Consider the following 12,476-nt stretch of genomic DNA (forward strand, 5'->3'; position numbering starts at 1 on the left):
AGACTGCAGATGCGTCAGCAGTAGACTTCGGGTATTGCTAAGTCCCCGTCAGCTCACGGGCCGCTCCCTGTGCTGAACTTCCCGCCGGGGCTTTATACTATTAAGGGTTTAGCAAACGCTACATTAGCAAACGCGATAGCCGAGGGAAAGGGGGGAGGGGGATGTACACCACCTCACCTTGACATGAATAGCATAGAAGAATGCCTAGGTAGCTGGCTGGAAGATCGTCTCGCTGTAGAGATACGTGCGCACATCGCGGGTCCTTACGGTTGTCGCGAGGCATGCGACTGACACAAGGCGTAAATAGTACATCCGAACATAGAGACCTATCCGCAAACAACGAGCCGTCGCCGAAATAGCTTGTAGAAGGTTTTCTAAAACAACAGGATTCGATTATTATGTGTCCAAACTCTACCTATTCATCTAATACAACCCCGTTTCTACGCGTCTAGCTTTAGTTTCTCTAGCATTCTATCGATCTTCTGTAGTAGAAGCTGGTAGTTGACAGCATCGGACGCAAACTCATCTTCGACGAGCTCTCCATCAAGGGTTCTAAACACACCATCTGGGCTTGTCAAGGCCTCTGCTATAACAGCCTTTGCGGAAATGGAATCGGGATTTTCTACTTCAACGATGCCTTTCGCGTCCTTGTCTTCCGCAGCAACGTCGTTTGCTTGCGCGGCTAGCACTTCCGCCGCCTCTGTGCTGATCTCACCGTTCTCATCCATCATCTCGTCTAGCCCGGCGTCCTCAAACCGCAACCTAAAACGCTCAGATAAGTAATACCGAATATCATCCAGCAACTCGATCGTATCCGTCTCTTCTCGGGTCTTGAGCCTCGAAGCGCTTTCCTGAATCAGCTCGGTAAACTCTTCCTCGTCGATGTAGTCTTCTAGCCGATACGCGAGATACCGAGCAGCGAACTCTTCTAATCGCTGAACCCTCAAATCCCAGGCGGCATGTATAACATCGTATACGTTAATAGGCTCGACCTCTATTTCGCCAATTTCGTCGCCTTCGTGAGTATGCGTCCGATCGACTAGGACGTTATTATTGCCGCTCCCTAATGTGCTAATGGCGACCGCAGCCTTGTTTTTCAACTTGTCCAGGAACAACATATCGGATGCATAAAGTAAATCGAGGCCGAGCTCAAGAGGACATTCAGATTTCTCGGTATAGAGGAATGTCAGGATGAGTTCGAGGATCTCGGGTTGACAGTCTATCTTGATGATATGTAGGTGTTCTGATGCTTGGGCCTCGCGAAACTGACTGGAAAACATGGTCTCGAAATATGGCGAACGAATGAGCATGGCCTTATGCGCAGGATATAAAACGGATTTCCTAACTTTCTTAGTGCCATTCTGCTTTCGTGATTCAGCGCCCGGACCAATGGGAATGCCGTTCGATTCTTCTTGTTTATCAATATTCTCGTCTTCTTCGCCTCCCTCGTCAGCTCGCAGGAGACAATCCGCAAATATAGAATTATCGTGTGGCCATTTGACTTCGTGAGCCTTCCGGGTGTCAACAACCATTTTGTGTCCGAGGACCTTCTCCTGAAAGAAGCCTTGGATTTGTTCTTGAGCTCGATTAACTTCATCCTGATGCCTCTGTCGCGCTAATCGCCGATCACTGCCCGAGAGGATAGCTTCCCAAAGTTTATCAATCTCTAACTGTTTACTGATCTTATCAATACCAGTTAGGACCTCCTCATCAGTGCTGCCACTTCGGGTGCCAACCAATTCCCTTGGAATGTCACCGAGGTATATATAGCGCAAGACGACCTGAAAAGACTCAATTGGTATTGACTGAGGCAGCTTCCACGTCTCTATCTCGGGCGCCTCCGTAAGTTTCCTTTGGAAGTATGGTGACCTGGCAGAAAGAAGGAACTTATGAAGCTCGAACGATTCTGATGCTGCTATCAACGTTATATCGGAAGTCTTCGGCGTATCCCTAGTCAGCAGTGCGCTGATATGGGCGGCCCATGGCTGTAAGGGGTCAGTAGACTTCGAGTAGTCGTATTTCAGCAGCAGATTCCGGATCTTGTCATTTAGAGCATTATAGATGCATCGTTCTCCTTGGAACGTGTCTCGCTCTGCTAGGGCGCCAGACTCGACTACAATATTTAGAGTCAGTATAAGTTTTAAGAATATTTCAACTCTTAATATTTCGGCATAGTATAATATTATGAGGATTCATTTGATCTCAGGCTGACTTGAAAAGAGAAGTCTTAAATCGGATACATACTAAGCAGCTCAACCAACTCATAATGCCCGCAGAGACTTGCCTAGACATCAGTCAGCTACCTAGGATGTTCAAACGCAATAAACAGGAAGACAAGCTATACTCACCACGATGAGAGGAGTATAGTCGAACTTATCTTTACCGTTTATATTGACGCCGGCAGAAATCAGTTCTTGAGTTCGCCTCAGATCACCTCTTCGACATGCTTCTAAGAGCTCGCCAAACTCCTGGCTAAGGTCCAGAGGATTCTCATCTCGCAGTACGCCACTACGAACTAATTCGATATCATCTTTCAGCTTTGCTTCTAGCTCGTGCTTTCGAAGAACCATGGTTGACCAAAACACAACGACAATATCGAGTGAATTTTCATAGAATCGTCAAGTCCGATAACTCCGACCATACAACTAATGACTGGTGATGCATGGCTAATTGAATTGAATTGGTAGCTGGTAGCAATTGGACCAAGTACAAAATGCCATCGATTCAATTGGATAAGCCAGATAAGTTAGATAAGTCAGATGTATGTCATCATCGGCGATATGGAAACGGGAATCGGGAATCGGGAATATCACGTGGAAGATGGGTTAACCGTTAAAAGTAATCCGTACGGATCCGTACATAGATGCAGCTGTGCTTATCGATAAAGGTCTGAAGCGATGCTAAGACTAATTCTAACTAGCAATTCAATAGAGTTCGACCATTATACCCTGTCGCCCCACCCTGAGCTAAGCAGTTGCCGTGGCCACGGGTGGATTTGTTGACTGCAATACACGCAATGTTACATAAGATACAAAATCTGGCATAGAAATTAGCACAGGGCTCAAGTATCTACTGGGGTGTCCTGTGCAATTGACCGGATCCATCGCATGGGACAGCTATTTTCTGATTTTCTGCCCTTGCCTTTGCAGTTTCCAGAACCATTCCCAGAACCAAATTCTTTATTCAACAACAAGTAGCAAGGTAATACTCCAAGATAATCCCCCCCCCAAGTCCTGAGCTGGAGCAGCATCGAATAGCTCTGGCTTACCCCCTTCAATTCCTCCAATAGCGTTGCCTTCAACTTCTTTAGCTTCTTCCTTGCTCGTGTTGTCTATGGCATAGTCATAAATCATTGAATTCGAAAAGCGACTCGCAATTCAGTTCACTATGGCAGAATCTATCAGTTCGCAGTATGAAACCTTGGAGAAAATAGGTAGGTTTCTATTACCCTTGACGAAGCTGTCATCCCCCTTCATTCTAATTTCTATGGCCGCGCCCTAACGTTCCGAATGTAGGACATGGCTCCTTCGGCGTCATTCGAAAGATCCGACGGAAGGCAGATGGCAAGATCCTCTGCCGGAAGGAGATCAGCTACTTGAAAATGTCGCAAAAGGAACGTGAACAGCTACATGCTGAGTTCCAGATCCTCTCTACTCTCCGACACCCCAACATTGTTGGTTACTACCATCGCGAACATCTCAAAGAGACTCAAGATCTGTATCTTTACATGGAGTATTGTGGTAATGGCGATCTCGGTCGGGTGATTAAGGGTCTCGCCAATCGCAAGGAGTACGCCGAGGAGCAATTCGTATGGGAGATATTCTCACAGCTGGTCACCGCCTTGTACCGGTGTCACTATGGCGTAAATCCTCCGTCAGTGGGCAAGAATGTCCTTGAAATAGTGACGATGGGGAAAACGAAGGCGCCGCAGGGAGCTGTCACGATTCTCCACCGAGATTTGAAGCCTGAGAACGGTGCGTGAGCTAGAGATGTATAGAACATTATAGGAGGTATATGCTAACTTGCGGCAGTCTTCCTCGGAGAGAATAATTCTGTCAAGCTTGGTGATTTTGGTCTATCCAAGATGATACAATCGCACGATTTTGCGTCCACATATGTTGGAACGCCATTCTACATGTCTCCCGAGATATGCGCTGCCGAGAGGTATACTCTTAAGTCAGACATCTGGTCACTAGGGTGTATAATATACGAGCTCTGCGCACGTGAGCCTCCATTTAATGCCAAGAATCACTTTCAGCTCGTTCAAAAGATCAAGGAGGGAAAGGTCCCACCGCTTCCAAGAGTTTACTCGGGGGAGCTTATGGCCGTTATCAAAGACTGTCTCAGGGTCAATCCAGATCTACGCCCTGACACGGCAACCTTGCTCAACCTTCCGGTCGTACGTTTGATGCGTAAAGAGCGAGAGGCCGTAGAATTCAAGATGGAGTTAGAATCGCGCAATAATGTGCTCAGCAATAAGCTAAAGCAAGTCGAAGAGAAGTTAGCTAACATCGAGGCCGATAAGTTGAACTTCCGACAAGAGATCGACTCCCAGTTACGACGAGAGTGGGAGGTCAAGGCTCGATTAGAAATCGACCGTCTTGTCAATGAAGAGATTGAACAACTCCAACGACGTTTCGAAGCCGAGGTGGAAGCGCGGGTACAAGAAGAACTACAGAAGAAGAGAGTCTCATTTGGGCCTGTCGAGACTCACGAATTCACATCATCTCAAGTATCCAGGACGAATTTCTTCCTGTCCATGGCTGGTAGTACGGACAGCGAGTTTCCCTCCACTACAGATATTACCGAATTTTCTGTTAACTCTCCCGAAGAACATCCCCTTAAGCGCAGCTCACGTGCGCCATTTGCCCGCGCTCAAACCATGTTCGAGCGCAATCCCGGAACGCCAATGTCGATGGATGTCGACATGGCATCCCCATCCCCAATGGTTGCTATTGCATCCCTGTCCCTATCCCCACGACGAAACATCGCTACTAAGGCCCCAACCGCAAACAAGCCGCCCATATTTGATTTTGAGGATGATGAAGAGATCCGATCAGGCAGGAGAGATCCGTTCTCATCTGATTCGGATGACGACGACGAGCATATAATCCCATCCCCGACTCGCCCACCGCGGTCGAACAAGAATCCCTTCGGGCCCCAACGCCCGATTCTTCCCTCAACGAAGACGGCTCCCATCAACCGTCTAAGAAACCAAACCAGCATGGCCCTTAACAAGCCAAATCCGCCCCTGCCCACCTCTGCTCCCGAGTTCCGAATCCGGGCTAAACCTAGTAATGGTGCTTTGAGAGAGAAGGGCGATTCTCCTAACCGACGGCTTAGCAAGATCCCCTCGGTTGCCAATCTTAGCATGCAAAATGCGGAGAACGGTGGACAGCGCAAATCCTCGTTAAAGAAGGAACCAGAACCAGCACTCACCAAGGTAGCAACAAAGAACAACATCAAAGGCCGCACCCTTGTCGAGCTCCAGCAGGCTAGAGCCGGCGGTCGACCAGTCGAGTCTGTGAATGTTAGCCCCAAGCGCAGTTCCAAAGACCGATTCGCTGAGCCCGCCGTTTGGGATCCAGAGAGGGACGAGATGCCGAGCCCGTTCCTAGTTCGAAAGAAGCAGCCAGCCAGGGTATAGTCTACCTGGTAACGAAAGAAGAAACCTCACTCTCCTCATCATCCCTTTCCTCCGGGTTAATGTACCAACGTAAACGAGTCCCATGATGATATACCACCACCTGGCTTGACATAGCGTCGTTTTGTCAAACCCCTTACTTTTTTTCCTTTGTTCATATCCAGAGGGTGGCTAATTCGGAAAGGTGTCCGGAGGTAATGATGACGTTTCGGTGTCACAGCATAATCGCGTCGTTGAGAATTGGCATGGCATGGCTGGTTACAGAACAGGCGTTTCGATACAGAGGAGAAAGCTTTGTTTTTGAGTTTTTATCTTTTTTCTTCGGCGTATTTGGCTGAATTGAGGACCGGCAGATCCCTCAGGCATACCTGTGTATAACTCGTTTGCGAAATGTCATTTTATGCTTTTATGAATTCTCACTAATGCTACAAAACTAAAGACAGAGGTGCGCGATGCTATTGCTCGTCGCTATTATTCAATATTGTCTGCTTCAATACCGGATGATGCCGTCCCTTGCTCGGATACAAGTTTAGAGTAAGGGGAGGTGTGTACCCGGGATTAGGCGGACTAGTTATGATTTATGATTATTTATTCAATTGTATTTTATTGTGTTCGTTGTCTACCTAGTAAATATTTATTACGTGTTACCACTAAAGAGTGCCTTTTGGTTTTGATTTTGTTTGCGCTGGCCCTTGCTAGGGACTTGTCGAATATACTTTCTTCAACTAGTCTCCAACCCTTTGGTTGCTCGTGATATACGAAGTAGCAGTTAACCGGACTATCAGAACACGCTGGTAGGTAGTGTATGTTTTGTCTCCAATCCTAGCTTGGAGACTTGCCCCTTGCGTACCGAGAAGCCTATGGATGGATATCAAGCTGATATGGACTTGAGCCCCTATACGGCTAAACCCGCAAACTATTCTACAGCAAACTAGTGCAGCGCTCCATTCAGTCGCAGAAGTAAAGAAACGCGTCGTCCTCTTCAGTAGGTATATTTGCTGTGATGCAATCATCTAGTTTACGTTAGCTTCTAGTAATACCCAACTATCAATAAGTTATGAGGGTCCCCCCATCACCTCGCCAGCAGGAGATCAGGGGCTGAAAGCAAACTCACCACGTTGTTTGTCGCAGTCTTGCACGCTGAAGGCCTTGTTGTCGTTCTGATTGGCAGTGTCGGCGCAGTCGTTCTTCAGGTCGTCGCAGACGCGGTTTGATGCGGTGCTGAAGTCGTTCTGTTAGATGATTAGTAGCTGTTAGGCAGTTATCTTGGTTGGGGGGTGTTGGCTTGTTACTAATAGGCTAAGGGATAGAGAGGGAGAATAACAAGACTTTTATTTTACGGCTATGTCTTGCGACGAGGAAGAGGAGGAGGAGGAGGAGGAGAGCAAGGGTAGTGACATACAAACGTCTCGCCTTCTGATATGCTGCTGTTGGTGATTTTGAAAGGCTTCTCCGTATTGCTTTGGTCGAATTCTATCTATAGATTCACTGTCAGCTATGGATTAACTGTATACTGCTAATTCATTCATTCATATATATGTTCTCTGCTCCTCTTATATAGGTATATCGAGACGAAAGGAACGTACGTACCTTCGCTGGAGTCTTGCCTCCTAGAGGACTACTCGGGTCAAATTGCTACATAGATTAAGTCAGACATAACGAGCTGAACTGAATATTATAATAGCTCCAAATGACAGAGTCGGCGCGTAGCCACGAACCTGGATATCAGATATTGCTTGCCGCGCGAATAAACCTATTTGGAAATCCCGTCGCACCTCCTCGATCAAATCGCCGGCCATCACTCCGGCGAGGAATCCCGCCAGCAGAGACAGGGTAACGGCGCCTCGGCACCTCATGGCTTCGCCGTCTCTCGGTGCGCTTATTTCCGAATCTCGTATAATAAAATTGCGCCGTTCGGAATAATCGACTAGGAGAAGATAATAAAATAAAATAAAATAAAATAAAATAAAATAGAATAATAATACCACCACGGAAACAAGGCCGAAATCTCTTTGATAAAATTACTTTTAGTTAGGTAGTTAGTTAGTTACTCGCATCTATCGTACACACCATTCACCACACAGATATATAGGTATGTATTATCAAACAGTCCAACCTCTCAAGAACCGTCTTCGCAAAGCACGTAACTATCTAACCTATATAACATATAACACTCACGGCTGATGAGTTGAAACACGCAAAGCTCGAGTCGGAGGTGGACGGATACGCAGATGGCGCTGCTGAAACCATCCTGAGACGACACTAGAAGTCGTATCGAGTAGCACCATTTATGTATCGAATCGAATCGAATCATAGGTTTCGTGGTTTATTTACTATACATACCTCTTAAGGTAGGTATATATAAATGCTACCAAGATCCGACTGGAAGTCTGCGTGTACATAGTGTGTTGTATGTGCTTACTATTCTATGAATGTTGTATGTTGTAAAGTACGCGATGGCACGATCTAGAAACGAAGCCAGCCTTAAATGTAGGCAACATCAACACACTTTTTATTTTTTATTTTTTAAAGCCATAATATAATCCTAGAGCCCTGACGGCTACTGCCCTACGTAAAGTTCATAGACACTATTAGACAACGGGAACCTTAGCGGTAGACAGCCCGTGAAAGTCTAAAAACCGGATACCGACGCCGTTCGAAATAAAAGTAAAGTTAAAGCCCGTCCCGACATCTCGGGAACCCACGCGGAACTCAATCGCACGCACATACATGACGGACGCTAGATCAAACAATTAGGTTGGACCCGGTTCCCGCTGTACGGGTTTGTGACGACATGTCAATAACAGCACTTATAAGTGATAGGGACAACTTTTGCATTAATGCATATATACTTTAATTTTGCAGAATCGAAGAAGCTGGTATTACGAAGCTGTATACAAAGATTCACACTCTCCTTTAATTTCTCTCAGCTACGTAGACTCACGTCATAGAGCTTCCTCTTTCCTTCAGTGCTCGGCCGAGTCTATCTGCCGCCTCTAACCAGAGCTGCTGCAATTAGACGACTAACTTTGCGCGTGGTCTCGTGGGACTACGCGGTCCTCCTCGCCTTCTTCTAGTACACGTCGTAACTTGAAAATATAGGGGATATTTTTCTATTCCTCGTGGATATCGGCTTATGAAAATGCGGGCAACGTAATGACGACGTGATGCCATGCGAATGAATACCTTCAACCCTAACGCCGGCGGGACTAAAACAATGCCGCATAATCAGTAGGAGACGAGATTTATGCTGGGATAATGTATATTGTCCCCGCTTAGAAGTTAGAAGCAGCGTTTGTTTGCGTCGGCGCGTGGTAGCTCTCGAGGGTGCTCTGGAACGGGCTGCGGCCGGCAGTACTACCACTAGGCTCCGACTTCTCTGCGGTTCCGGGACCTCCAAATCCATCGCCGTAGCTGACCAGCTCCTCGTTCTCTTCCTGGCTTCGCCTGTTGTTGCGAAGCCTCCAGAATAGTACACCTGCAGCTGCCAGGACAATCGCGCCACCAACACCGACACAAACACCAATGATCGTATTCCTGACTTGTGCACTCATTCCGGGTTCCTTATTGCCACCGCTGGTATCGGCAACAGGAGAAGGTGTCGACACGATAATGCTGGATGATGAGCTGATATGGGTCTGTCCCGCCGCGTCAGTAGAAGTAATTACGGTGATGAAAGTAGACGTAGTAGGTGGCGGCGTCGTGAGAGGGACTTCGGTTGTGTCATCGCCGCCATTGCCATCGCTATCGCTGGATGTCTCCGAGGGAGTCGGGGTCGTGGCCGAGGACGAAGGAGTTGTGCGAGTCGTATTTGGCGGAGGCGTCGTCACCGTCGTCCCTCCCGTAGTTGTCGGGGTTGGGTTGTTAGACGTTGTAGGCGTTGGGGTAGATTCATCACTTGTTGTAGGCGTTGGAGTGGAATCATTAGAGGTGGTTGGGGTATCAGACGTGGTTTCCGCGGGAGGAGCTGATGTCGTCGAATCATCTGCTGCATCATCACTGGATGTGGTTGGATCGGCGGCATCGGTGGAAGAGGCGGCGGCGAGATCAGGACCAATTGAGATGAGATCGTCCGCCCCGTCCGCCCTGACCGCGAGTTGACCTGCGCCAGCGTGCTGATTATCGAGCCATGCTACTCCGGTGACAGCGGTCACTGAGAGTGCCGCCATCATTAGATGGATAAGTCGTGTTGAATGCATGGCGACTAGTAAAGTATAATAATACTAGAATGGGTCGAGAATGAGAAGGGTGGGAAACTAATGGATGTATCCGTCCCTCCCCTTCTTTTGAGGTTTTTATTGAGATGGAGTTTTATGTGACACGTGGATGAGTGATGATGGGAATATTAATTTTAAATCTGAAGCACGGTTTGCCTGTCAGACCCAGTTGTTTCGTCGTTATATATTCACGCAACGCGAAATGCTGTACTGTGCTATCAGGACGTTGCGCGGATAATAGGGAATCGAGTAAAAGAGCGTAAGGTGCAGAGGCAAAGTTGAACACCTCGGGGGGAAATTAAGGAAAATGCAATGATGGATTAGGAATGGATATAATAGGGTGATGAGGGAGAGAAACGAATGACCAAAGTAAGGACCAGAGTAAGGATGTGAAGAATCTGACGGAGACGGAGAGCCTGGGATTCTGTGGAAGGGAAAGTGAGGTGTGGGTAACTGGAGGAAGTATGGTTACATTTAGTTCGTATTTGCACAAAGATGCGTAAAGTGAGGGTTTGCGCATAATTTTTAATCAAAGACCCAATCACAGCTCGACAAAGGAAAGGGGCGGGTGGGGCCGAAGGTGGAGCTGATAGTTTCTTAGACAACCGGGTATCGTGACAGAATCCACTATGTAGACGTACATGCATTAGTGAGGTAGTTGATTGACTTTGCAGTTGAATAGCGCTAATAAACTTAAGCTAATAAGACCGATTGACTCTCAAGTCTTGATGTTTGTGGCGCATCTACTGATTTCCATTAAGCTTTGCATCCGAACCGGTTGATTGCCTTTTTCTTCTTGGATAATTTTTTTTATCGGATGAGTTACTAAGATCTCTCTCCCTTACGAGACCGAATCGGCCGAATTGAGGATGTGTGTACCTACTGTATCTGACGCGCCACCTCCGATCTGAATGTAGGCTACGGATTACATATCTGCAACTTTGAAGTTAGGCACCTTACATGTAGGCAACTAAAAATAGGGCCTGCCTTTAACTTCTCTGATGTCGATATATAATTACTATTTCGACTTTCCTTATATTAATGATAGTAAATAATTGTTACTGAATTCTATACAAAAATCATTTGTTAACCAAATCTACCTCGTCCTTGGAAGATGTCCTACCTAATTGTTATACTTGCATACAGGTACATATGTACCTAAGGCATGCACATGATGCACATGAACATGCACATTTCGTAACGCCATTTTGTTAGTGACTGGTGATCATCAGGGTCTAACGGACTTGCCCTGAATTTGCCCCGAATCCGAAATCAGCAGCCACACAGCCACATATGCAAGAGCAGGAGTCCCGCTGGCCAAGACGGAATTACATACATTGATTTATTCAAGCAGTCAAGAGGTAAGCAGTATGTACCTAAGCTGCAAGTTACGATGAGTGTCGATCGGACAACGTTGCATGCTATAACACCCATCAGACCATAATGAATAACGCAGAGAGCTTTTCATAGGCTATTAGAGCCTTACAATCAAGCTTAACCTAACGATCGACTTAATATTCTCCAGTTTGCGACCGTTGAATCTCCCCTATGATGACGAACCTCGGGCGCTTGCGATGGATTCTATTCGCAACACAAGCTGCTGTTTCGAAACACAGTCCCGCAATGGTTTCTTCCCCGGACGTCCAATTGCCAATTGCGCCGCAATCTACGTGTGACGGATTCGATTTTGACTGTTCTGACATTCTCAATTGAGATAATCCTACTATACCGCGCTATTTGTGGAATTAGCTGCTTAGTTAGGTAGAGAGCCTTGAGATTCCAACGACCCTCCTGCCCTTTTTTACATATAGGACCCTTAGGATCTGCACAATTGAGAATGCGGGGAGTCGCGCGCCTCGCTTTGTGGAAAACGTTGAATTGAAGTGGCTTGATCGGACCAGTCCAGACAGAATATTACGCCGTGGCGTCTAGCCGATAGGTCCTCGGCCGTCCAGCCCGGTGTCTGGAATCCGGGTCCGTTTTACATTTAGCGCATCTCTAACCTCGAGAAGGATTGGGTTTCGACCCCTAAAATTGTCTTGTCTTAGGTTTGGTGATACCCTCTATTTTTAGATAACCTTTTTGTCTTACTGGTCCTTTTAGTTCTCTATTTACCCCACGTTGTTGATTTTGTTGAAAAAAGACTACATGTTATTTAAGTGTTGAACACGTGCAATGAATACTTATAACTACGTCTCTCTATATTAGTATTGTAGTTATTTTTGTTCCGTGTTTGCTATTTGCTATTCTCTAAATTACACTTTGAACCTCTACCGCTTATACCAAACCCTACCAATTAGTAGGAGCTCCCATATGACTACTGGCCATACTTAGATGTAAAGTATGTTGCTTGTCTTTGAAATTAGAGTAAAAAGGTTTAAGTAGAGGTGTTAGCATCTTATTCTATGATTTAACTGTATAATTAACCTAGGTAAGTAAGCCTCGAAAGATCTCAGTTATTCCAGCCGTTAAGAAATATGGAGGCAGCCTTCTTTAAATATTTGAAGTGCTTTCTCATATTGTCAACTGGATTGCTGTCAGGAGTGATGTTCCGAGTAAAACCCAACTGGTCAATTACGGAATGGAGACAATATACGCTGCCATTCAATATCGAT

The 12,476-nt window shown here is 46.5% G+C and overlaps 4 protein-coding genes across 4 annotated transcripts; 1 reads left to right on the plus strand and 3 right to left on the minus strand.

Moving 5' to 3' along the window:
- Positions 1-370: 370 nt before the first annotated feature.
- F4817DRAFT_326603 (uncharacterized protein) lies at positions 371-2,939 on the minus strand. The gene is made up of 3 exons (XM_049301912.1): positions 2,349-2,939; positions 2,245-2,284; positions 371-2,113 (listed from the first exon to the last, which is right to left on the minus strand). Exons 1-3 carry the CDS (start codon positions 2,568-2,570, stop codon positions 441-443), a joined length of 1,935 nt encoding a protein of 644 aa, XP_049162783.1. The 5' UTR covers positions 2,571-2,939; the 3' UTR covers positions 371-440.
- Positions 2,940-2,946: 7 nt separating this feature from the next.
- F4817DRAFT_326609 (kinase-like protein) lies at positions 2,947-6,293 on the plus strand. The gene is made up of 3 exons (XM_049301913.1): positions 2,947-3,433; positions 3,516-3,974; positions 4,032-6,293. The coding sequence occupies exons 1-3, from the start codon at positions 3,388-3,390 to the stop codon at positions 5,645-5,647; spliced, it is 2,121 nt and encodes a 706-aa protein (XP_049162784.1). The 5' UTR covers positions 2,947-3,387; the 3' UTR covers positions 5,648-6,293.
- On the minus strand, positions 6,294-8,082 carry F4817DRAFT_326611 (uncharacterized protein). Its single transcript, XM_049301914.1, has 5 exons — positions 7,363-8,082; positions 7,235-7,279; positions 7,047-7,121; positions 6,759-6,876; positions 6,294-6,657 (listed from the first exon to the last, which is right to left on the minus strand). The coding sequence occupies exons 1-5, from the start codon at positions 7,498-7,500 to the stop codon at positions 6,593-6,595; spliced, it is 441 nt and encodes a 146-aa protein (XP_049162785.1). The 5' UTR covers positions 7,501-8,082; the 3' UTR covers positions 6,294-6,592.
- A 383-nt stretch (positions 8,083-8,465) lies between these two features.
- F4817DRAFT_326612 (uncharacterized protein) lies at positions 8,466-10,270 on the minus strand. Its single transcript, XM_049301915.1, has one exon. The coding sequence runs from the start codon at positions 9,841-9,843 to the stop codon at positions 8,920-8,922; it is 924 nt and encodes a 307-aa protein (XP_049162786.1). The 5' UTR covers positions 9,844-10,270; the 3' UTR covers positions 8,466-8,919.
- Between the last annotated feature and the right edge of the window lie 2,206 nt (positions 10,271-12,476).

Source organism: Daldinia loculata (genome assembly GCF_022478755.1).
Source record: "Daldinia loculata strain CBS 113971 unplaced genomic scaffold F4817scaffold_5, whole genome shotgun sequence".
Classification (NCBI taxonomy): Eukaryota; Fungi; Ascomycota; class Sordariomycetes; order Xylariales; family Hypoxylaceae; genus Daldinia; species Daldinia loculata.

Coding starts and splice junctions, on each gene's coding strand:
- F4817DRAFT_326603 (XM_049301912.1), bottom strand. CDS start 2,570: ATGGTTCTTCGAAAGCACGAGCTAGAAGCAAAGCTGAAAGATGATATC. Junction 2,285..2,348: donor ACTATACTCCTCTCATCGTG/GTGAGTATAGCT, acceptor ACTGATGTCTAG/GCAAGTCTCTGCGGGCATTA. Junction 2,114..2,244: donor TGAGTTGGTTGAGCTGCTTA/GTATGTATCCGA, acceptor TAAATATTGTAG/TCGAGTCTGGCGCCCTAGCA.
- F4817DRAFT_326609 (XM_049301913.1), top strand. CDS start 3,388: ATGGCAGAATCTATCAGTTCGCAGTATGAAACCTTGGAGAAAATAG. Junction 3,434..3,515: donor TGAAACCTTGGAGAAAATAG/GTAGGTTTCTAT, acceptor TTCCGAATGTAG/GACATGGCTCCTTCGGCGTC. Junction 3,975..4,031: donor AGATTTGAAGCCTGAGAACG/GTGCGTGAGCTA, acceptor AACTTGCGGCAG/TCTTCCTCGGAGAGAATAAT.
- F4817DRAFT_326611 (XM_049301914.1), bottom strand. CDS start 7,500: ATGAGGTGCCGAGGCGCCGTTACCCTGTCTCTGCTGGCGGGATTCCTC. Junction 6,877..7,046: donor TATCAGAAGGCGAGACGTTT/GTATGTCACTAC, acceptor ATCATCTAACAG/AACGACTTCAGCACCGCATC. Junction 6,658..6,758: donor AGACTGCGACAAACAACGTG/GTGAGTTTGCTT, acceptor AACGTAAACTAG/ATGATTGCATCACAGCAAAT.
- F4817DRAFT_326612 (XM_049301915.1), bottom strand. CDS start 9,843: ATGCATTCAACACGACTTATCCATCTAATGATGGCGGCACTCTCAGTG.